The 26743-nt window shown below is 34.6% G+C and overlaps 2 protein-coding genes across 2 annotated transcripts; one reads left to right on the top strand and one right to left on the bottom strand.

Annotated features, from left to right (window-relative positions):
- The first annotated feature begins 5521 nt into the window (after positions 1–5521).
- On the top strand, positions 5522–8396 carry LOC104673136 (olfactory receptor 4K14). Its single transcript, XM_010377086.2, has 2 exons — positions 5522–6457; positions 8349–8396. The coding sequence occupies exons 1-2, from the start codon at positions 5522–5524 to the stop codon at positions 8394–8396; spliced, it is 984 nt and encodes a 327-aa protein (XP_010375388.2).
- A 10893-nt stretch (positions 8397–19289) lies between these two features.
- On the bottom strand, positions 19290–20407 carry LOC104673103 (olfactory receptor 4Q2). Its single transcript, XM_010377032.2, has one exon. The coding sequence runs from the start codon at positions 20310–20312 to the stop codon at positions 19371–19373; it is 942 nt and encodes a 313-aa protein (XP_010375334.1). The 5' UTR covers positions 20313–20407; the 3' UTR covers positions 19290–19370.
- Positions 20408–26743: the final 6336 nt, after the last annotated feature.

Raw genomic sequence — 26743 nt, 5'->3', positions numbered from 1 at the left:
ATAATTCTTGGTCTATAAATCAGTAATTTGCTTAATAATTCTTGATCTATTAATCAGTAATGTTATTATGGACATATTTTAACATAGAAATGACTAGGTCAAGATCTACTAGCATTTTTTAGTGGGTCTGGTCTATGTTTCCAAAGTGTCTATCAAAAAGTTGTCCCAAATCTACAGTGTGGGCCTGCCAGCTAGAGACCCAGGAGACCTGATGACACAGGTGAAGGTCTGAGGCAGTCTGATGGTCTGATGGGGAATTCTCCCTTCCCTTGAAAGTCTGGTCCTTTCGTTCTATGCAGGCCTTCAACTTACTGAATGAGCTCCACCCCCATTATGGAGAGCAGTCCACTTTACTCAAGTCTCACCATTTTAAATGTTAATGTTACCCAAAAATGCCCTCTATGTTGAATCATAAATAAATCCACCACATTTAGTAAATCTTTCCTTATCTCCAAATCCAGGATTCACTTAATCTGTTTGTCAAAAACTTCTCTATAATTCTTTATTTTACACAATATATCTGTACCACGTAATGACTGCGTTTCAGAAACAAATCACACTGAAACTAATAGACTGCTTCTGCAGACTTCCTTTAGTAATCGTTATCTGTGTGTTTAAAAGACAGAACAGAACTTAGATTTTGCAACTCATTTTAAATGAAACACGATGATCTAATGCCAATGTGCCACTTGAGACTTTTTACTATACTCAGATGCTATCTTGGTAGTCAAATGTCTTATACATTTAGTAGAACCTACATACCTAATATGGAAGTAAATGTCATGTGAATAGTTGTAAATGTCATGTAAATAGTTGTAAATGTGATGATCATTTATCAGAATGTTTTGAAATATTTGTCTTCAGCATGGACCCATTAGTAGAAGAATCCTGCATTAACCTTGAATTATTTGGGGAAGTAAGTAGGCTATCAATAATAAATGATGAACAAAGTAACCCACACACCTGGAGATTTCATCATGCCTGACCATACAAATCTAGAGAAAGCAAATATTTTGGCACATATAAATCTGATTCTCCTTGTATGAGTAAATCTTTTTCAAAGTGTAATGCTTGATCAAAGTTATATAATGTGCAGAGTTGGCAAATTTTCAGCATATTTTTAGAGTGTAATTTGTTAATTTGATTACTTAAAGATAAATTTGTCATTTTATACTTGATTAACTGGATAATGGTATATATAATTCTGCTTGAATTACTAAAATAAATGCAGCTATATATACTAATATAAGTCCAGCTTATATAATCTGGCAGATCTGTAATTATTTTTCTTTTGTCACCTGGAGAAATAAACACGATTCATTACTGCAAATTTCCATCCCCGGATGATTTATTCCCCAGCCTTTGTTATGGTCATTGGTCACAAATGGCGCATAGTTAAAGCATTCGTAATTGGTGGGAGACCGGGTATATTTATATCTTAACTCCAAGGAAGACTCAAATCTGAAGTTCTCTAACTTTAAGATAATGCTTTTCCTGAATTATTTTTAAGGGGAAGAAGAAAGATGATTAAATCATCTCTGGGATAAAATATGTGTGTTTTCAATAGCTCCATTCAAGTATAGTAGATGTAAAATATAAATTGGGTGAGCTGCAGTGTCAGCACTGAGCATCTTAACTCCAGGTTAGTAAAGAACTTTTGTAATAAATATGAACATGCATGAGATATAAGTTGAATAGAGACTAATTATTATATTATCTTATATATTAAATCATTGGATTACATCATAATAACTTGCAAGTTAAAATTAATGTTTTTCATTATTAGTTGGATTTATATTTCAATTTAAAAATACCATTGGTTTGTATACAAAATCAATGTCATTTTTTCTGATTACAAACTTAATGTTTTATTTGCTTTTAGATGATTTACACATCATAAAGAGTTCTCAGAAATTAGAACTATAATTGAGACTATTTATTACATTTCTTTTAATATCCATTTTAAAAGCATTATTGAGGTATAATTTATATATCATAAAGTTCACTCATTTTTACATGTACAATTCAATGGTTTTTAGTGTATTTACAGAGTTGTACAACCATCACCAGTATCTAACTGTAGAACATCTTTGATTCAATAGCAAATTGAGTTCCTTTATGTTTGTTTCCCGAGTTTTCCATTTGATTATTTCAACTTTCTGTTCACTTAATCTTCATAAAACAATATATTAAATACAATTATGTTTTAGATTTACAAGTGAAATTTTTCAGGGGCATAAAAAGGAAAAGAATATCAATAAAAGTGTAGCTCTATGACCTGTGATGTGTGTGCTAGAATGGGTATCAGAAGAATCTAAGTAAACTTCCTAAGAATGCTTACTTTGTGATTATGTCCCTTGTGCCCACTGGGGACTTTGGCTTCAGATCTGAAATTTCAGACTAAAGATGGGTAGCATCTAATTGTCAAAAAAAAGTGTTGCAATTAAATGATTTAATGTAATGCTTTTATAAAAATTCAAGGAGAACCAAAGGAATTTTGAATTTTCATTATCTTGACAACAGTCTGGTTGAGATGGGTGCTATTTGAGTGGACTAAAGAAGATATGGTAATCATTAACCCCTTTAGATTCTAAAAATCTATTACTCCATCAAATTCTCACTGTTAGGCTATTTCACAACTAGAATAAGTTACCTTATTTCCCTGATGCCTTACAAGACTTTTCTTTTATGGTATATTCTTCAGTTTTATAAAGGAGCAACATTAAAAAGCTCATATGAAGGAGAGTCCTGCATCTTTTTTGTAATTTCTTATGAAGGATTCTATGTGATACCCCTTATAAAAAGGTTTATACAGTATTTTCTTCTCAGTGAGAAGAGTGAGACTCCAGTTTATTGCTCATAAAAAAGTAACTAATAATGGAACCTATGAATTCTGTTCCATTTCATCTGCAAACTCAGAGCTACATTTTAAAATAACATGATGAACTTATTAGTCAATCATGTGTAATGGTGAAAACCCCCCAAAAAAATATTTCATAGGTTTTATGCTCTGATCCTTGTTGAGAGGTCTTGGAAACATCTTTTTCATTGAAAGTCATCCTAACTACATTTTTATATGCATTAATCATCCTCCCTTTATCCTCCAACCCTCCCCACTACCCTTCCCATTGTCTAGTAACCATTTTTATACTCTCTATATCCATCAGTTTATTTTGTTTGGCTTCCGCATAATAATTTAAAGTATTTTTTAAAAGAAAGTCATTCTAAATTGTCTCAGAGAAAGTTTATAAATAATAAATCTATCTATAAATCAATTAGATCAATGGTTTTTTATCCCAAATGCAATTAATTTAAAAATGATAAGAGCAAAAATAAAAATCTGTGGGGTGAGGAAACCAAATAAAACCTAGGTTAAGTGATTTATTTCTTCTTGTATTGATTGGTTTTTATACCAAATAAAGTGAGATGAAAAAAATGTGTGTCTTATAGATACAGTCTGAATGAATGAGTGTGTAAGTGAGTAAATGAATAAGGAAGAAGATAGCTTGACTACTGCCAGGAGAGGTCCTGGGACTGAGATTTTCAAAATTCCAAAGGAAGTATTATGGAGATAACCAAGTTCATAAAATAATTTAAAAATAATTGAGCGAACATTTCGAATAGGTGATTTTATAGTGGTTGGGAAAAAAAAGAAATATTCCAAGCAGATTTAATATGGGAGAAATCTCAACAGTATGACTCTATAGGAAGCAATTTCTTGAGCTGAAACTTAACTGGAGAATAAGATATGAATGCCCTGAACCAGATCTGGATCCTTTTTTACTCATTTAATCAAAAGCACTACAACACATTTTACCATAAATATTTTTATTCATTTTTGAGAAAAAAATTATAACACATTAAAAGCATGATTATAAAGAAATATGTTAATAATATAATACTGTATGTCTCTGTTAGACTGATAAGTATCAGTCTATACTCTTCTCTCTTCCTTCTTCCACCTTTTATCTCTTGTTTGCTGGTTACGGCCCATATTTCCAGCATATTGAAATATTCTATAAGTCTGTAAGTAAATCATCTCAGATTTGTGCTATCTGCAAACTTGCAAATTATGTCATATCCAGGTTGTTGATTAAGGGCAAGGAAGAGGAAAGAGTCCTGTGGCCTGCAATTACAGGCTGTCCTCCCTGATAGCATAGATTAACACTTTAGATTAAAACTTTATGAAACTGAGCTATTATTTAGATCAAATTTTCCTCAAAGATATCATGTGAGAATATGAGAAAAGCCATTCTACAACTCACATATAATACAATAAATGAGACTTTTATAACATTACTAAGCAACATACATAACTTGAGTACAAGATTTGGGAGCTCATCTGTATTTATACATCATCCCCCGCCCATAGTTGTTATATCCAAAACATGCGTTTTAGCTTAAAGTAATTTTTCTCCTTTAAATTTTGTCATTGAGGAACAAAATTTGCTTCTCTTGGATTCAGGAGAAAGACATGTTAATCATATTTAGATACATAGATACATCTACCTATCAACATGCCTTTGCTAGGTTTTGTTTTGTGTTTGTGTGTGTAAATGAGAGAGAGGAAGAGGAAGAGATGCTTAATAATGTACATTCAGTTGCCCATGTTTTACGTGTTGACATTATTTTTAAGAGAAGCTTTAATTTCAATATTTAGTGCTTAAGAATAATTAATCACCCATTGGGCAGTGATATCGACACAGATGGTGAGAAGACGGTACCCCTGAAAAAATCTTCATCTTCTCAGTCCTCTTAAGGAATTTTGGTTCACCTACTGCACTTGATTGATCCATGTTTTTATATGGACAAAGGCCATGGAAAGAAGGGGGAAAAAAAGTTCCTACAACTCTCACCTATGCAGAAGTCTTCCAGAATGTCTAATTACCCCTCAGGAATCACTGAAGTTTGAAAAAGGCAAATATACATGCTTGGTAGTATATAACAGTCTATATTTTAGAGTATCTCTTGCAAGTTAAAAATTATACAGAGATAACACTCAGTTGATCACTTTCATGTGCCAGGCAATTGACAGGCACTTTTGCTTACTTCTTTTCTTCCTTCCTCTCCCTCTCTCTTTCTTTCTAATTGACAAATAAAAACTATATACTTTTATAATGTACAACATGATGTTTTCATATATGTAAACATTATGGAATGGCTAAATCACATACTTATTTTCTGTGATGAGAATGCAAAATCTATTCTCTCAGTGATTTTCAAGTGTATAATATATTGCTATTATCCATAATCACAATGATGAGATCACTTGAATTTTTCCTTATGTCTAATTGAAACTTTGTTCTTTGACGAATTTATCCGTCACCCTCCTCCTTCCCAGCCTCTGGTAACCACCATTTTACTTTCTTTTTTATATTCCACATATTAAGTGACATCTTTTGATATTTGTCTTTCTGTGCCTGGTTTATTTCACTTAACACAATGTCCTTGAGGTGTTGTTGCAAATGACAGGATTTTTTTTCTTTATTTAGATTACAAACAAAGTCTGAAACTTGAGGCAATGCACATGCAGAACTATTCCTTGGTGTCAGAATTTGTGTTGCATGGACTCTGCACTTCACGACATCTTCAAAATTTTTTCTTTATATTTTTCGTCGGGATCTGTGTGGCCATTATGCTGGGTAACCTTCTCATTTTGGTCACTGTAATTTCTGATCCCCGCCTGCATTCCTCCCCTATGTACTTCCTCCTGGGGAACCTATCTTTCCTGGACATGTGGTTGGCTTCATTTGCCACTCCCAAGATGATCAGGGATTTCCTTAGTGATCGAAAACTCATCTCCTTTGGAGGATGTATGGCTCAAATCTTCTTCTTGCACTTTACTGGTGGGGCTGAGATAGTGCTCCTGGTTTCCATGGCCTATGACAGATATGTAGCCATATGCAAACCCTTGCATTACATGACTTTGATGAGTTGGCAGACTTGCATCAGGCTGGTGCTGGCTTCATGGGTCACTGGATTTGTGCACTCCATCAGTCAAGTGGCTTTCACTGTAAATTTACCTTACTGTGGCCCCAATGAGGTAGACAGCTTCTTCTGTGACCTCCCTCTGGTGATCAAACTTGCCTGCATGGACACCTATGTCTTGGGTATAATTATGATCTCAGACAGTGGGTTGCTTTCCTTGAGCTGTTTTCTGCTCCTCCTGATCTCCTACACTGTGATCCTCCTCACTGTCAGACAGCGTGCTGCCGGTAGCGCATCCAAAGCACTCTCCACTTGCTCTGCACATATCACGGTAGTGACGCTGTTCTTTGGCCCTTGCATTTTTATTTATATGTGGCCTTTCAGTAGGTTTTCTGTGGACAAGTTGCTGTCTGTGTTTTATATCATTTTTACTCCACTCCTGAACCCCATTATCTACACACTGAGAAATGAGGAGATGAAAGCAGCTATGAAGAACTGCAAAACTGGCCGGGCGCGGTGGCTCAAGCCTGTAATCCCAGCACTTTGGGAGGCCGAGACGGGCGGATCACGAGGTCAGGAGATCCAGACCATCCTGGCTAACACGGTGAAACCCCGTCTCTACTAAAAACTACAAAAAACTAGCCGGGCGAGGTAGCGGCGCCTGTAGTCCCAGCTACTCGGGAGGCTGAGGCAGGAGAATGGCGTGAACCCGGGAGGCGGAGCTTGCAGTGAGCTGAGATCTGGCCACAGCACTCCAGCCCGGGTGACAGAGCGAGACTCCCTCTCAAAAAAAAAAAAAAAAAAAAAAGAACTGCAAAACTGACTCGTGACTTTTCAATGAATTCCAGCCTTCCATAGTGTTACATGTTTCTACTCATACAGGGGATATAATTTCTTAAATATAATTCTGCTCAAAGATTTCATTCTGACACTACATTGATATAATTTGTAATGTGTTATATTACAGGGAGAGTTGATTTCAACAAAAAACATACCATTTTATTTTATATTACACATTTGTAAATATAATGTATTATATATATACATAATGTATGTATTTATATAACATACATGTATTTATATATATTTTTATATATACAAAGCTTAAAATATATATACATACATGTATATATGCAATATAAAATGATATGTCATTTATTCAGAGAAGCTATATATTACTATATATTCAGAGAAATGATATATACATCATTTATTCAGAGAAACAGTTGATTTCAACAAAAATATATCATTTTATTTTATATTACAAATATATACTTACATGTATGTATGTATATATGTATTTTACATATACAGAAATGTATTTTATTACAAATATATACATGCATGCATATATATGTCATGTATGTATCTATGTATGTATATATATTAGTAAAATAAGATAAAATATGTATATCTGTGAAAATATATCTGTGTGTGTATATACACACACACACACACACACACATACACACGTATGTATATTATCTTCAACTCCACACATATATTTTGGAATGAACTCTGCGTTTTCTAAAACCAGATTTATCTTACTAGTTTATTCTGCCCCAAAAGTTAATATGAAAAGGAATTTTTATTTCCTAATCATAGCTCAATACTGCAAAGTGCATTATTCAAAACACGAGACATTTGGCACAGGGAGGCATGCCTGGGATGAAATAATGCCCAGCGAATATTTGTCCTAAGTTTGGAGGCTTGAAAGGGGAAAAAAGACAGCACCATTTCAAGATCTTATTGATTTTAAAAATATACTTTTCCTAGTAAATGTGTATTATACTGAACACTGTTATTTAAAAAATGAATACATTCCAGTGATTTTCATTACAGAAATTCATTTTAACTTTGAAAAATCCATATTTTACAGCTAAATATTTTATAAACATAATCGATAGTGTTACATTTAATATGTATTCAATTATTAAATTAACATATTTTCACCCAAAGCAGATTTTCAATAAACACTGCATCTCTTTCTGATTTGATTCTGTCTCCTGGGGAGTCATTTATTAGGAAGTGAATGTTTGAATGCCACGGATGCAGATGTTGTGCTGAATTTTTACATGTCCATGGATCTTAAGAAGACAATTATAAACAAGAGTTAAATTTCATTTTTACTAAATTAACGTGCAGGGAACTCAAGCAATTTTCTCCTAGGTTGACTGTGAGATATCACCCCAAAGGAGAAAATTGGGTAATGATTGAGTTACTTAAGCAATTGAATGGAACTTCCAATGACTTTGGATATTGTATTCAATTCAGGAAGGCATGCTTCTGGGTACTTACAACTTGCCCTATAATTGTAATCCAAACATATGCATAAATATAAAAGAACACATAAGGAAAACAATTTCTGCCTTAAGATAAAGTCCCCTTGCCTATTATAATACTCTTTTTTTATTTTATAGATTTTGAACACAGTCAAGTTTTACAATCAATTACACCTATATATGTGAACATTAACAAAAGCTTAAAGAGAAATCAAGATCTGCCTTAAAAGTAATTTTCTTTGTTGTTATTGATGTAACACTGATCACTGACTTGCTGCAGACTTTGGACATAATTTTTTAATCAAAATATAATAAATACTATCTATATATTTATTTATTCAATTATTATATGCTTTTCAAGTACCTACAACATTTCAGATTCCAGGCAATGGTCTAGGAGTGAAGATAGAGTATTTAAGAACATACATTACCAGACACTTGGATCTTTTCAATTAGTGAAATAAAGACAAGTATACAGACAATCACAAAATATGAGGCAAAATGAAAACTATGATAGAAATAAACAGGATATCCTCTGAAGGCCCATCAAAGAGAAACCTAATCCAATCCTGATTTTTAGGAAGACTTTATTCCTTCAACTTTTCTCTGATTTTCTAGGATTCTTTCTTATTAAATTATATATATAATTATATATTTAAAATATATTTATATATAATATAGAGTGTGTATATGCTTTATGCACTATAAATACATATGATATATGTATATATAATGTGTGTATGTGTATATAAATGTATATATATAGTCGGTGTGTGTGTGTGTTTAGCATAGGAATAGTCATGTAGTAAATGCCCAAATATATATGAGATCCCATGAGGTGTTTCTGAGTTCTCAGAACTATCTGATGGCTCATGCTCCATTCCTAACCTCTGCTCAACTCTCCATACTGCTTTGTCCAGATCCATAAAGATAAATGTGGATCATTGCACTCTCTAGGCGCAGACGTTCCTGGGGTTTATCTAGTAGTTTGGACTGAGTAAACATGGCTGTTGATAGGTTAGTGAAACTTGAGAGAAATCACCAGTTTTTGTTTTTCATAAACAATGTGCATTTGCAGAGAACTTGTCACCATCAGTTCATAAGAAGCCACAGATTTCAAATTAGAGGAAGCTTCCTGAATTGTGAGGAAGCATTTACAAAACTCATGTTCTGATTTTAGAATGAGGTAAGTTAAATACATATTACACTGAATGTTTTAAAGTGCAAATAATATGGTTTCACAATTGGCCAGCTGAATTTGAACTTTAGGAACCAATCCCAGAAATCTGTTTTTTTTTTTTATTATTATTATACTTTAAGTTCTAGGGTACATGTGCATAACGTGCAGGTTTGTTACATATGTATATTTGTGCCATGTTGGTGTGCTGCACCCATCAACTCGTCAGCACCCATCAATTCGTCATTTATATCAGGTATAACTCCCAATGCAATCCCTCCCCCCTCCCCCCTCCCCATGATAGGCCCCGATGTGTGATGTTCCCCTTCCCTAGTCCAAGTGATGTCATTTCATTCATTTGATCCTCAATCGCTGATACTCTTTCTTCCAGTTGATCGAGTCGGTTACTGAAGCTTGTGCATTTGTCACGTATTTCTCGTGTCATGGTTTTCATCTCTGTCATTTCGTTTATGACCTTCTCTGCATTAATTAGTCTAGCTGTCAATTCTTCCACTCTTTTTTCAAGATGTTTAGTTTCTTTGCGCTGGGTACGTAATTCCTCCTTTAGCTCTGAGAAGTTTGATGGACTGAAGCCTTCTTCCCTCATCTCATCAAAGTCATTCTCTGACCAGCTTCGATCCGTTGCTGGCGATGGGCTGTGCTCCTTTGCAGGGGGAGATGCGCTCTTATTTTTTGAATTTCCAGCTTTTCTGCCCTGCCTTTTCCCCATCTTTGTGGTTTTATCTGCCTCTGGTCTTTGATGATGGTGACGTACTGATGGGGTTTTGGTATAGGTGTCCTTCCTGTTTGATAGTTTTCCTTCTGACAGTCAGGACCCTCAGCTATAGGTCTATTGGAGATTGCTTGAGGTCCACTCCAGACCCTGTTTGCCTGGGTATCAGCAGCAGAGGTTGCAGAAGATAGAATATTGCTGAACAGCGAGTGTACCTGTCTGATTCTTACTTTGGAAGCTTCCTCTCAGGGGTGTACTCCACCCTGTGAGGTGTGGGGTGTCAGACTGCCCCTAGTGGGGGATGTCTCCCAGTGAGGCTACTCAGGGGTCAGTGACCCACTTGAGCAGGCAGTCTGTCCGTTCTCAGATCTCAACCTCCGTGTTGGGAGATCCACTGCTCTCTTCAAAGCTGTCAGACAGAGTCGTTGGCATCTGCTCAGGCCTCTGCTGCTTGCCCTGTTGTTTTTTTAGCTGAGCCCTGCCCCCAGAGGTGGAATCTATAGAGACAGGCAGGTTTCCTTGAGCTGCTGTGAGCTCCACCCAGTTAGAGCTTCCCAGCGGCTTTGTTTACCTACTTAAGCCTCAGCAATGGCGGGCGCCCCTCCCCCAGCCTCGCTGCTGCCTTGCGGTTAGATCTCCGCAGACTGCTGTGTTAACAATGAGGGAGGCTCCGTGGGCGTGGGACCCTCCCGGCCAGGTGAGGGATATATTCTTCTGGTGTGCCGGTTTGCTTAAAGCGCGGTATTGGGGTGGGAGTTACCCAATTTTCCAGGTGTTGTTTGTCTCAGTTCCCCTGGCTAGGAAAAGGGATACCCTTCCCCCTTGCGCTTCCCAGGTGAGGCGATGCCTCGCCCTGCTTCAGCTCTCACTGGTCAGGCTGCAGCAACTGACCAGCACCGATTGTCCGGCACTCCCTAGTGAGATGACCCCAGTACCTCAGTTGAAGATGCAGAAATCACCGGTCTTCTGTGTGGCTCGCGCTGGGAGTTAGAGACTGGAGCTGTTCCTATTCGGCCATCTTGCTCCGCCCCCCGAAATCTGTTTTTTACTATAAATTGCCTCAGGTGATTCTCATTCACTGTTATGACTGAGAACCATTGAATAATTGCTGATGTTATCATCAGGAGTAAATGCTATTAAGGAATGGTTGGAAGGCTTTTCTTAACGTATAAGTCTCTATTAATGGACCAGGATGCATTTTCATAATTAAGTATCCTAGAAATACATCATTAGGATATACTAATTTTTAAAAAACACAGCCTCCTAAAATACATTATTAATGGTTATAAGACCAGGTCAATGATAAGTTTCTGTGAAATTGAAGGAATCTTAAATATCCCTCCATGTCTCTAACTGCAATCATTAAGATATCTGCTGCTTCCTCTCCTAATTCTCTTTGATATATTCATGCTTTTCTTCAACATGAATATTAAAACAATGTTAAAATCAAATTATTTTGTCTGAAGACTTTTATTTATGTAAGTCATTTTAAATGCTAAATTTTCATAAGAGAGCTTCAAATTTAAGGGTTTTCTTTTTTTTTCTTTTCTTTCTTTTTTTTTTTTTTTGAGGCGGAGTCTTGCTCTGTCCCCAGTTTGGAGAGTAATGGCATGATCTTGGATCCCTGCAAGCTCCACCTCCCAGGTTCATGCCATTCTCCTGCCTCAGCCTCCCAAGTAGCTGGGACTACAGGCGCCCACCACCACGCCTGGCTAATATTTTGTATTTTTAGTAAAGGGGGTTTCACCGTGTTAGCCAGGATGGTCTCAATCTCCTGACCTCGTGATTCGCCCTCCTCGGTCTCCCAAAGTACTGGGATTACAGGCGTGAGCCACCGCGCCCGGCCTAAGGGTTTTCATATGAAGTAAAATGTCTTTCCTATAAATGGGCAAACTATTTTTTTCACTTAATTTCTTCCTATTTGAACTCAGATGCAGTTTGAAGAGGATGAGGTCAGAAAGACTTTTAAGAAAATATATCCCCAAACATTGGCTTTTGTGGCTCCCTCCATCATAAGTGACCTGTGGATCATGCACAGGGTAGTGACTAACTTCTGCAACTCTAAGATTTCATTTAAGCAGCCTTTTCTCCCCAGTATCCAATATCTAGAATCTGATGTTCTATCTAGGAATGGTATGCCTGCATTATATTTTGCAACATTTGGTGGCTCTGTGTATAAAATAAAAAGCTTTTAAAAGTCAATTGTATTTCTATACACTGGAAATGCAAAAATGAAATGTAACCAAAAGAAGAGCACTAAAACAATGATACATGGAACAATATCAAAAAAGAATAATAATATCAGCATTTAGTGGTATAAATTTTCATCTCAGTATTCCTTTTGTTTTGTCCTCTGAATTTTGGTGTATTATATTTTCGTTTTAATTCAGTTTAATGTATTTTTTATTTCATTTCAATTTTGTTTCTATGACCATGTCTTATTTATAAATGATTTGGCTTGTTTCCAAGTGTTTGGAGATTGTCTCATCTTTCTATTCTTACTTTATAGTCTGAATGAATCACAGCTAGAGAACATCTTCCATATGATTTCAATTATTTTACATTTTTTTAGTTTGTTTTCAAAGCTGTATACTTTTATTTTGATGGCTTCTGGCAAATGTCATACAATTTTAATATTGTTTTTTACTTTTAAGTTCAGGGGTCCATGTGCAGGGTTGTTACACAAGTAAACTTGTGTCAAGGGGGTTTGTTGTATAGATTATTTCATCACACAGGTATTAATCCTAGTACCCATTCGTTATTTTTCCTGATCCCCTCACTTTTCCTACCCTTCATCCTCCAATAAGCCCCAATGTCTGTTCCTCTCTATGTGTCCACTTGTTCTCATCATTTAGCTTCCACTTATAAGTGAGAATATGTGGCATTTGGTTTTCTGTAACTGTGTTTGCCAAGGATAATCGCCCCCAGCTCCATCCATGTCTCTGCAAAGGACATGATCTTGTTCTTTTTATGGCTACATAGTATTTCATGGTGTATATGTACCACGTTTCTTTAGCCAGTCTATCAGTGATGGACATTTAGGTTGTTGTGTTACATTTCAGGATATAACCTATCTTGGTAAACATTCTGTGGGTGTTTGAAAAGGATGTGCGTTCTGATGTCATTGATGGAGTGTCCTAAAAATATCAATTAGGTCATGTTGGTTGTTCGTGTTGTTGAATTCTTCTATATACTTAATGAACTATCTCTATTAATTGTGTAAAGAGGCGTGTTGAAGTATATAATTATAATTGTAGATTTGTCTATTTGTTCTTTCAGTCTTATCAGTTTTTGTTTAACATAATTTGTCGCTAACTTTTATGGTACATACATATTTAGAATTGCTATGGCTTGTCCCTTTTATCATTGTGTTATATCTTACTCTGTCCCTGGTAATTTTCTTTGCTCTGAATAAACCTGATACTAGCACAGTTACTCTAGCATCTTTTTGATTAATGTTTGCATGGTGCATCTTATTTCATCTTTTTATTTTTCACATACCTGTGTCATTATATTTGAGTTGAGTTTCTTCTAGATGGCATGTAAAAGGTCATTTTTTTCTACTTTGCCAATCACTGTCTTTAAATTGGTGAATTTAAACCATTTATATCTAAAGTAGTGTTGATATGTTAGGATTAAGTTGCCTATTTTATTTTTGATTTTGGTTTCTTCCCTCATTTTTAATTTGTTCTATTTTCCCTACTATCCTGTGGGTGACTGTAATTTTTTTTAGAATTTTATTTTGATCTATCTATAGAGTTTTTGGTGTATCTCTTTCTACAGGTTTCTTAGTGGTCATTCTAGCTATTAGATTATGTAACCAATTTACCAGTTCAAATATATATAAGTTCAAATCTTATTCTTTCAGTCTCTTTGTCCTCCCATACTTTAAATACAAAATTGTCCTAACTATTTATATACATTGGGTACGACAATAAATAATGCAATAAGTTTTGCTTTAACTGTCAAATTCAATTTGGAAAACTCAAGAGGAGAAGTAAAGGCTATTGTATCTACACATATGTTTCTTTTTATTGTTTTTTCTTTTGGTGTTCTAGGATTCTTACATTTTCAATGTTTATTGTTTTGTCTTCAGGTTTGCTGATTCTTCCCTCTGTCCTCCCAAGTATGCTTTTAATTCCATTCACTGAGGTGTCCTTCTTGCTTGCTTTTCTGTTCTTCTTCCTTTTTCCTTCCCTCCTCCCATCCTTTCCTTCCTTACTTCCTTCCTTCTTTCCTTCCTTCTCCTTCCTTCCCTCCTTCCCTCTTTCCCTCCTTCCCTTCCTCCTTCTCTCCTTCTTTTCCTCCCTCCCTACCTCCTTTCCTTCTGTCTCTCTCTCTTTTTCTTTCTTTCTGTTATGATATTTTTCAGTTCTATAATAAAACTTCCACTTCCATTTGTTTCTTTTTTATGTCTTCTATTTATTTGCTGAGACTTTTTATTTTGTATTTTCTTCAAACATGCTTGTAATTTCTCAATGAAGAATTTTATGATAATTTTAGTATCTGTTTTATCTTAGAATTGGCATCTATTCACTGTTTTTTCATTCTAGCTGAGATTTTTCTGGTTTTTATGGTGAGAGTTTTTGTTTTTGTTTTTCAAGTTAAATCCTAAATATTTCAGTGTAATGATACTCTGGATACTATTTAAACCTTTTCTTTTAGCAGGCTTCATCTGGCACTGTGCCATCCACAAAATGGAAGTAGAAATTAGATTCCCCTCTTGGCCTCTGTTGATTCTATAGAGAAGGCATGGCAGGGTGCCTCATTACTGCTGGGCAGAGGAGAGGGTCCAAGCTCCTTACTAGGTCTCTGTTGGCTGGGAGGGAAAAGGTCATCTTCTTATTACTCCCTATATGACCTCCACTGACACTGTGGTGAGGGGGTACTCTTTACTGCTGGAAAGTGTTGACGAACTGGCTTCCAACTCAACCTTCTTTGATATCACCTTGGCAGTGAGGAGAAATTTACCTCACTGGATGGAGTAGAATTACCGGCTCTTCACATGGTCTCTAATGACACCAATGGGAAGAGGGTTATTACTACCAGAAAGGTTAGAAATCTGGACTCCTTACTTTATTTTGGGGGAAGATAGGCCATCGCTTATTTGTGGCCTTTTGTAGATGGAGAACAGTTACTGTCTTGAAGTTTTCTATCTTTCCAGGCTTCTCTTTTTCTTGTCCTCTGGTTAGAGATAATGGGCTTCTTTTTTTTTTTTTTTTTTTTTTTTTTGGCGAGGGGGCATGGGGGTGCTATTTATGTCTGTGTCTGTTGGTGTGTTTTTGGGCTGCTGGTTTCTCCAACACCCAATTGGACTTATATGAGGCAAATTAAAAGAAATAAAAAATGCAAAAGGGAAATTATCATCACCATGCCATGTATTGGGTCTTGAAGTTTCTACCTGATTTGCTGCTTCTATCTTTCAAAGTTTCTTTTTTTTTTTTAATGTTTGCATTATATAATATCCAGAGGTTTTAGTTGTGCCTAGTAGCATGAATAGGGGAAAGTGTATCTATTCCATTTTACCCCAGAACTGGGAGTCTACAATTTATTTTCAGACTATTGACTTTGTCATATTCAGTGATTATGCTAACTTCGTTTATTAATTCTATTTTCTGTACATTTTCTTGAATTATCTATATATGTATACTGTGACATTTGTTAATAATGAATATTTGATTGCTTCCTCTCCATTTCTTATACTGTTTTATTTTTTCTTGTCTCATTACACTGCCTAAGTCTCCAGAATAATGTTGAATTATGGTGGCAATATCAAGTATTATTTGTTTCTTAGTTTCAATGTGAAAGTCCTTAATATTTCAACAGTGAGCATAATATTTATTTTAGAATGTTTTTGTGGATACTCTTTATCAGATTAAGGATTCCCTAGCATAAGATTACTTGGGATTTGTAGTTTACAAATTTGGTATCTTTTTTTAATAAATTGGTATTGAATTTTGCAATAATTTACTACATCTATCAATTTGTAAATATAGTTAATTACATGGATTGATTTTTGAATTTTCAACTAGTCTTACAAATCTGGAGGAAGACAAGTGGTGTATATTGTATTATCTTTTTATATATCAATAGATATAATTTGCTAATTATTTAAATGATCATTACATTTATGTTCATAGGTGAGATTAATTTATAATTAATTTACTATTATTATGACATCATGGTCAGATTTTGAAATTTAAAACATGCTGGTGACAAAAAGAAATAAAATGTATTCTCTATTTTTTTACTCACAGGAAGAGTTTGTGTAACATTGGTGCTATGTTTTTCTTGTATGTTTAAAGAATTCACTAATGTGGGTTTTCTTTGTGGGAAGAAATTTAAGAATAGATTTAATTTAATGAATCCCAGTCTATTATAGATTTTCCAAGTCTTCTGCAGAGTGCCTTGAATAATAGTTTAAAGAAGTTTTTCCAATTATTGAACTTATTGGTATAATTCATTTGGTCAATGCAATATGAGAAGATTCAAGAGCCAGGGTGAGATTCACCAAGTGGCTGTTTTCCTACCCAAGCAATAATGAAATTACATGTGGAAGTAAATAATTCATCAGCATGAATCTATTGGTGACTACAATAAGCAGAGATCAACGGCTGACATGCATCCCATATTATTATTGTGGCATTAATATAAAATAAACATTTGTTAAGTGAATAATATTTTATGGATTGTTATTTCATTATAAGCTGACCCACACTGTCAAAATTAGTAATTTTTTTTAAAAAAAATCTGAGCTTCATATTTTATTTGAACAGGAACATTGTATGTTGGATTTTAGATGTAAATGTATCAATCATTAGATGTGTTGCTATAAAATTTTAAAATTTGTTTAATTCAACCATTGTGGAAGATAATGTGGTGATTCCTCGAAGACCTAGAACCAGAAATACCATTTGACCCAGCAATCCCATTACTGGGTATATACCACCCAAAATACAAATCATTCTATTATGAAGATACATGCACACATATATTCATTGTAGCACTATTCACAATAGCAAAGACATGGAATCAACCCAAATGCCAATCAATGATAGATTGGATAAAGAAAATGTGTTGCATATACACTATGGAATACTATGCAGCCATAAAAAGGAGATCATGTCCTTTGCAGGGACATGGATGGAACCAGAAGCCATTATCCTCAGCTAACTAAGTCAGGAACAGAAAACCAAACACCACGTGTTCCCATTTACAGCTGAACAATGAGAACACATGGACACAGGGAGGAGAAAACCACACACCTGGGCCTGTCGGGGGGTGGGGAGAAAGAGGAGGGAGAGCATTAGGACAAATACCTAATGCCTGCGGGGCTTAAAACCTAGATGATGGGTTAATAGGTGCAGCAAACCACCATGGCACATGTATAACTGTGTAACGTACCTGCACCTTCTGCACGTATATCCAAGAACTTAAAATAAAATAAAATAAAAGTTTGGTGAATTCTTGCATCTTTAACATCTCTGAAAGTGTTTCTATGTCTCAATGAAATTTTTACAAGTTATTTTTACTAAATATGAAAAAAGAAAACCTCTCTAAAATATTTCTTCTGTTGTCAATGCCACATTGATGAGAGAAGATACAGAAGCTTCCTGCATTTATTTAACACATTTTTATCCCATTTTATTTATTTTGTTTTAGGTATTTAAGTTAGTTTGGGAGTATAAAGATAACAAAGATATAAACTCAGTCATTAATAAATTTACCAAACCTCTTTAGCTTCTGTCTTTGTCACTCAGATTTGTTGCTACAATTGCTTTAAAATCCAAAGACTAAAAAAACTGTAAGTACTTCAATGTACTTCACAGTTCTTTTGTATTTTATATTTTATTTTTGTTCAGTTTCTTGTAAACTTGAATGTCGATTTAATTTTTATCTTTAATTATAAAGATTTGGTAAACAGTAAACAGGCCTATGAATATGTCTTAATATAACTTAAGGATACAACCAATGTCAGTGAGGGGTTTTTTGATAATGATGACAGTAATATAAAATAAACTTTCCAAAAATTGACAAATGTGAAAATATCACGAACTCATTTCTATATACTTTCAAGTATCCTGCACAAACTGGCAGATCAAACTGTTGTTGCAATATGGTAAGTCAGCCAATGTAGAACTTTACCTTCTATACCCTATATCATTGAAAAAATCAACTTTAATGAATAAATTATTTTTGAACTGTGTTATGAGGCAGGCACCATAGTGGACACATTCATGTCTGTTTTCATTTTTCATCTTCATATCGGCACTGAGAAGTACACATCATTTTATGCATGCTACATATGAGGAAATTAGGGCTTCAGTTTTTCAGGTTTACATGAATTGTAATTCAAAGAGGGATATTTGAACCCACAATATTGGGCAACTGCTGTCTCTATTACATGTGATAAGGTGATGAAGCTAATATATTTCATTAGCTTGTTGTCGTATAGTCATAATTGAAATCACTCTAATACGTCTAACTGATATTCTCTTAAATATGTACAGAAATAAATACACTTAAATTGACTGCAGATATCTACAGATGCTCCTCACTTATGATGGGCTTATGTCTGAATAAACCCACAGTAAGTTGAAAATACTGTAAGTGAAAAATGTATTTAATAAAACTAACCTACTGAACATGATAGCTTAGCCTAACCTCCCTCAAACATGCCCAGAACATTGACACTGGTCTACAGTTAGACAAAATCGTCTAACACAAAGCATATTTTATAATAATAAAGTGTTGAATGTAATTTATGGAATGCTGTGCTGAAAGTGAAAAATAAAATGGTTATATGAATACTCAAAGTATGGTTTGTGCATCATCTTAAAGACAAAAAAATTATAAAGTGAATCATCATAACTCAGGGACCATCTGTAGTTAGAATAACTTAAAATTGAAGGAAAAAAATAAAGCAAGGTAGAGAAGGCAGTGAAGGCTTAGAAAAAGTGGTTTGTACCAGTTCTAAATGACAAACTAAATGGAAATAGTGGATGAAATAAAATTTGATGAGATGAATAGATGAGATGAAAAAAGACAATCTGATAGAAAAACAGATTTGATTCAATAAAAAAGTAATCAGATTAGTTATAGTGTACAGTTGAATGATAAAGTCAGTAATAGGACTATTTTGATTTATTGAAATAAATTTAAAAACTAGGCAATGACCTTCCAACTCATTATTCAAAAAGTAATTATTTTAACCTCAGATTTTCTACTTTGAAAAATTCACATCAATGTCTCATGTCTCCTGGTCTCTCCAAGTAAGTCCAGTTCTGACCCAGAGCTTCTGCATGGCTGACTTTACCTCTTTGTTCCGAAGTGTGTAGATGAGGGGGTTTAGCATTGGTGTAATAACATTGTAGAGTACAGACACCATCTTGTCCACAGAAAATGTAGAGAAAGGACGAGCATAGATGAAAATACAGGGTCCAAAAAAGAGTGTTACCACCATGAGGTGAGAGGCACACGTGGAGAGTGCCTTTCGCCTTCCTTCCTTGGAGCGAATCTTGACTAGGATAGTGGTGTAGGAGGAAATTAGCACCACAAAGGAGATGGTGGAGATCAACCCACTGTTAGATACCATGAGCAATTCAGTGACAAAAGTGTCAGCACAGGCAAGTTTGATGACAGGGGGAACATCACAAAAAAAGTTGTTCACCTGATTTGGCCCACAAAAGGGTAGACAGATAGTGAGAATGGTCTGGACAGTGGAGTGTACAAATCCTCCAATCCAGGAGGCAGCAACCAACACACAGCATAACCCCCGACTCATGACAGTGGTGTAGTGCAGGGGGTGACAGATTGCAACATAGCGATCGTAGGCCATCACTGTGAGCAGGAACATTTCAGCTGCCCCTATAAAATGCAGGAAGAAGAGTTGCACAATGCATTGGTCATAGGAAATGAGTTTTTCATGATTAAGAAAGTCAGCCAGAAGCTTAGGGGTCGTTACTGTTGAATAACATAGGTCCAGAAATGAGAGGTTGCCAAGAAGGAAATACATGGGTGATGAGTTCAGGTATTTATCAGATGCCACTGTGACCATGATGAGGACATTGCCCACCCAAGTGGACACATAGAAGAAAAGAAATAGAACAAATAACCCTGCTTCAATAGATGATGTCTGTGAGAAGCCTGACAAGAAAAATTCTCTCACCACTTCTGTTTGGTTTTTATCCATTTGACCTTGTTCTACCTAGATCAAAGAGATTAAACAATAGGGCATTAGTGACATTTAAAATGAATGAGGTAATTCACATCAAATACAAGACGCTGCTCATTTCAAAAGAGAGATTTTTCATCCTCTAGGATACATTCTGATTAATTAGCTGGAAGAAATTATTTTCTCCTTACCTAATATAAATGTATATTATTTAACCAACTGCGACCTTGAGACACTAATGACATGGTCAAGGTTAATTAGAACATGAAGTTACCTGGCTCCAAGCCATTAACTTCCACATGATGCATTTCTCCCTTCCATCATTCAACACATTACTTCTCTCTCCTTTTCCACATTCAGTCTCAAGAAATGTTATGTTTTTCTGAAATATTATTTTTAATAAAAATATTTGGGAAAAAATAAAATCAAAGGTAGAATTTCAGATTCCAATAAATGGACATTAGATCTGTAGAGCTTTTATTTGAGAAAAGGGAATCCCTGTACCCTTTGCCATCAAGAAAACTCTTGTAGGATTCTAAGCTGTGCAAATAGCTACAGGAAAGATCACATTCCACTTGGGATTATTGCTAGTTCAATGACTTCTTACTATATTTTTTTTGATATGCCTCTCCAGCTTACCATATTCTATAACACACTTATTTCTAGTTTATTATTGTCAATGATATATTTTTTATCTTAAATCATACCTGTGGGCATATAGGTACACATTATGCTTATAATGGTCTAAATATAATTATAAAATGGTTATTCATGCATTGAAATGACTCTCCTTTGACTAGTCTATCAAATCAAATAAAAATCAACTATTTCTCTGAGACAAAAATAGCAATTTGTATGTTGTGTATATTTTATCCGTTTACATGAGCAATAGCTGGAACATGCTACTGTATGAGATGAAATGGGTGATTGTTCACTGAGAACTGCAGGGAGGGGTGTTTTTGGTGTTTCATGATAGCCATTATTCACTCAGATTCTACAGCTCAGTTCTGCCATACACAGAGCAACATTTTGAAGACTTAAGACATAATAATTAGATAGCAATTTAAAGTTTAAATATTGAATTTTCTTCATCTTATTATAGTTTGTGCCACTTCTAAATCTATAAACTATATACTTTTAGGCAAATCAACAAGAATAAAAATATTAAAAATAAAATTAATTTTAAACTAAATAAAAGCTTAAAAATAATAAAATTTACATATTCTTTGTTTAAGGCAATTATGTAACTATAAAGATTACATCAATTAGATGCTAATGGTTAAAAATATCAAGACACTATGAGGTAAAATTTCCAAATTTAAATACTGTTTTGTTGAACTGATGTTTAAAAAATATTTATTAACTTTAGAAAATGGTCACATAATAAGAGAAAAAACAGGACACAAAACTATACTTAAAATATGATACAATCTATATACACAGAAAAGTTAAATTATGTAAGACACTAGACTACATGTAAAGGCAATAAAATATTTATAAAAATTCACTTTAACAATTGGGACTTTTTTCTTACCTACTGAGAGTTCCTATGCATATCTGTAGGGTTTATGACATTTTATTTTTATACACAAAAATCCAAAAAATGGATTTTTTTATCTTTCTGCAACTTAATTATTACTTAACATTTTACTTAATTTTCAGGTAATAATTTCTCTTAATTATAACCCATTTAACTTGTTTTGAGAGTAAAAGTTATTGTCTAGAAATAACATCAAATAATCTCAGTTTCAGAATCATGAAAAACATGAAGAAAATAATTATGTTCCCAATTCCCAGAGGCAAAGATTGTTAACTTTGCTAGCCATATATTCTGAAAACCTTTTAAAAATGCATTGTTTGATTTATACAATATAACACTGCATAGACAATATTATATTGAAAAAGAGCACATTATTGAATACTGATTCTGCAGGTAGGTCCTGATGACGGAAGCATGAAGAAAGGCTGTCAGTGCAATAGATTTTAAGTCAAATTACATACCTTCTTGTCTGTAAATTCTTAGGTCCTGCAGTCATGGACTCCTGGCACATTAACAATATACAACCATCCTAGATATTATCGACCAAGGAAATTAATGAATTAAGATGAAAACCCCTGGTTACACTGGCCACCATTAGGAAATTTTGATGTTTAGGGATTTCGAGATTCAGCTACTCACAGTCAAATCACAAAGGAAATCATTAAAAATGTTTAATCAATCCTTTTTCAGAAATTATGAAACATAAAAATATATGTGTTGAGTGATACTGGGATGTGAGGGTAGAAAGCGATTAATAGAAGGGGAAAAGAAGATACGAGAGTTGTAATAATGTCAGCTGGATTTTATAGAGAGGCAGGGGTCCCCCTGGCCCGCACGGCTGAGGTTAACGGAAAGGATGATGAAACATTAAGGAAAATTTGGCTTCAGAGATGTTGCATTTCTCCTACCAGTACACCTTTGCTTGTACTGCTTTATCTGGAGTACCTTTTCTAATCAGAATTAATGACTTTAGATTTAATTTAATTCTGTTTAATATTACAAAAATGTCTTAAGTAAATATAAAAGTTTCCCCTTTCCTCTACTTCTGTCTCTCTACCACTGAGAGGAGAAGAGAGAGAGGGAAGAGAAAGAGAGAGAAAGGTTTTCTTCAATACAGTAATATATTATGGATGTGATTTCATGTGCTATATTCAGCTCTAATTATTATTATTAATTTTTTTTTGAGATGGAGTCTTGCTCTGTCCCCCAGGCTGGAGTGCAGTGACCCCATCTTGGCTCACCGCAACCTCCACCTCCTGGGTTCAAGCAATTCTTCTGCCTCAGCCTCCTGAGTAGCTGAATTACAGGCCCATTCCACCACTCCCAGCTATAGCTCTAATTATTTTAACTGATATATGATATTAAAACCATCAAATATGGTATATTATAATAAAATATTCTATCAATGGGCATGTAGATCATCTATTATTTTATCATTATGATAAAAGGTTCTACAGTGAATAATTTGTTAATATTTCTTCAGACTGCTATTCAGTATTTGTAAGAGACAGAGGCTGAAAGTAAAATTTCTGAGACAAATGTGGACAGGTATTTCTCCCCCAAAAAACTATAGTAATGCATACTCCCATGAGCTGTGTATGCAATGCTATTTTCATATCCTTTCCTACACTAGATAACATCATTCTTCAATTTTAATGATAATTTTTCAAATGTGATGTGTAATAAAGATAGTACATTTTAGTTTGCATTTGCATCAGCAGCACTATGAATGAACATCTTTTCAGATTTTTGTTAGTCACACATCTTTTAGTTCTAAAAATTGCATGTTCATTTGTCTCTTTAATTCCTGAGTGTTTATCATATTTTCTTTATTAATGTATGAAAGTTCTCTAGACTTCAAGGATATTAAACAATGCAAATGTTTGAAACATTTACTGCAAACTTAAATTTACAGCTGATTGAATTTTTGCTTATGTAAACTTCCAACCAGATGGAGACAGAACATTAACAATGCCTCAAATAACTTCCTCACTCCTCCTCCCAACAAAACGTCTAAAGCTAACCTCTTTTATAACCTCTATCGCCTTTGATTAATTTTGCCTGTGTTTAAACTTTGTATAAATGGGATTGTAAAATATATACCCTTTCTATGTGTGTTGATTACTTTGATTTGACATTATGACTGAAATTTACTCTAGTTATTGCATGTATCATTGTATGTTTTTATTACTAAAAATCTTTATTATTTCTTCCATTATTTAAGCATACTACAATTTGTTTATGGATTATACTGTTGCTGGACATTTGGGTAGTTTCTCATTTTTGGCTAATAGAAAAAAAGCTTTTATGAACATTCCTGTACATATTTTGATGGACGTTACATTCATTTCTGATGGATGTACACTAGGAGTGTAACTTTTCAATCCTAAAGTACATGTATATCTCATTTGATAAGAAACTATAAAACATTCTTCAGACACAGTTGTATCAATTTACAATACCACCACTGATGTAACAGAGTTTACATTGCTCCATATTCTCCTCAACATCTACCTTTCAAAAGAAAAATAATTTAGTCACTCTGCTGGGTACTAATTGTGGTTCATTTGCATATCCTTGATAAGTAATGATGCTGAACATCCCATATGTTTATTTTCTTTTTTTTTTTTTTTTTTTTTTTGAGCTGGAGTTTCGCTCTGTCGCCAGGCTGGAGTGCAGTGGCCCGATCTCAGCTCACTGCAAGCTCCGCCTCCCGGGTTTACGCCATTCTCCTGCCTCAGCCTCCCGAGTAGCTGGGACTACAGGCGCCCGCCACCTCGCCCGGCTAGTTTTTTGTATTTTTTAGTAGAGACGGGGTTTCACCGTGTTAGCCAGGATGGTCTCGATCTCCTGACCTCGTGATCCGCCCGTCTCGGCCTCCCAAAGTGCTGGGATTACAGGCTTGAGCCACCGCGCCCGGCCCATATGTTTATTTTCTATTTGAAAATCTTTTTTTTAAATGAAATATCCATTCAATTTGTTTGCTCAATTGTTGAGTCACTTGCATTTTCTTCCTGACTTACAGGAATCCATTGTATACGATATAAACAACTCCTTTGTTGATATATGTATTACAATTATCTAATATTATCTGTGGCTTACCTTTCTTAGTGGTATCATTTAGCAAACAGAAGTTCTTAATTTTCATGAAGCCTAGTGTGGTAGTTGATTTTTAGTTATGAATGGACTGCATTAGTGGATACCCAGATAGCTGATAAAGCATTATTTAGTCTCAATCATTGTATTAGTTATTCTCAATGCTTCAGTAGGCACTGAACCTGTCCTCCTTCTTCTGGAATGGAAATCCAGGTGGTTTGGCCCTTAATTAGAATGACTGGGCTACCCAAGGTGTGTCTGTAAAGGAGTTTATGTAGGAGATTGCTGTGAGAGTCGGGGAACTGAGTAGGGGATATCCTCCCTCAATGTAAACAGGTACCTTCCAAGAAGCTGAGGCTCCTGGTGGAGGAATTCTCAGCTTTCATAATCAGTGAGTCAATTTCCCCTAATAAATCTCCTCTCTCTCTCTCTCTCTCTCTCTCTCTCTCTCTCATCTTTCTCATCTCCCTCTCTCTTTCTCTCTCTATATATGTATAAAGAGATACATAATATATATTCTTAATTTTCTTTATTGACTGTTCATAATTAGTGTATAGAAATACAATTGTTATGTGATAATTTGTGTATCCTGTTAATTTGTATTGACGTAGTTTCCTTCTATTCCTAGTGTTAAGTGTTTTTGTGATGAAAGGATGTTGCATTTATTTCAGATGATTTTCTGTATCGTTTTCCCCCTTCATCTGTTAATGCAATGTGATATATTATATTGATTTTTTGTGCTACAACATCTTTGTATCCTAGGAATAAATACCACTTGGTCACAGTATATAATCTTTTTAACGTGCTATTGAATTCAATTTACCAGTATTTTGTTGAGGATTTTGCAACAATGTTAAGAAGTGACATTGGCCTATCGTTTTCTTTTCCTGTGGTTTTTTTTTTTTTTTTTTTTTTTTTTTTGGTCCGGCTTTGGTATCAAGGTGATACTGGCCTCAAAGAATAAATTAGGAAGTATTCCCTCCCCTTACATTTTTTGAAAAAATTTTGAAGAGAATGGATGCAAAATAATTCTTCCTTAAATGTTAGTAAAATTCACTAGCGAAGCCATCATGTCCAGGCTTCTCTTTGTTGGGAGACTTTGATCACTAATTCAATCTCCTTACCAGTTATAGATATTTTCATACTTTTTATTTCTTCATTATTAAGTCTTCCTGGGTCTCGTACTAGAAATTTGTACATTTCTTCCAGGTTATTCATTTTATTGGTATGCAATTATTCATAGTACTCTTTTATAATTCTTTTTGTTTCCCTGGAGTTGGTAGTAATATACTGTTCTCATTTTTATTTCTGGTTTCAGTAACTTGAGTCTTCTCTCTGTTTTTGTTAGCTCAGCTAGCTAAAGTTTGCCAATTTTGCTGTCTTTTCAAACAACCAATTTTTGATCCCATTGAATTTTTCTATTGTTTTATGTTCTCTATTTCAATTATCTCTACTTTTTATTATTTCCTGCTTCCTGCTAGGGTCAGGTGTAGTTTGTTTTATTTTTTTCAAGTTCCTTAAGTTGTAAAGTTAAGTTGTTGATCTGAAAACTTTCTGGGTTATATTTTTTTAATGTAATATTTTTAAATTTTAGATTCAGGGAGTACATATCCAGGTTTGTTACGTGGATATATTGTGTAATGCTGGGGTTTGGGCTTCTATAAAAACCACTACCCAATAGTAAACATAACATTCAATAGGTAATTTTTTTTTCCTTCCAACATTTATTTTAGGTTTGGGAGTATATGTGCATCTTTATTACATGTGGTAAATTGGCTGTCACAGGGGTTTAGTAGACTGATTATTTTATCAC

Source organism: Rhinopithecus roxellana, chromosome 5, assembly GCF_007565055.1.
Source record: "Rhinopithecus roxellana isolate Shanxi Qingling chromosome 5, ASM756505v1, whole genome shotgun sequence".
Classification (NCBI taxonomy): Eukaryota; Metazoa; Chordata; class Mammalia; order Primates; family Cercopithecidae; genus Rhinopithecus; species Rhinopithecus roxellana.
This window is presented reverse-complemented; position numbering and strand designations above follow the sequence as displayed.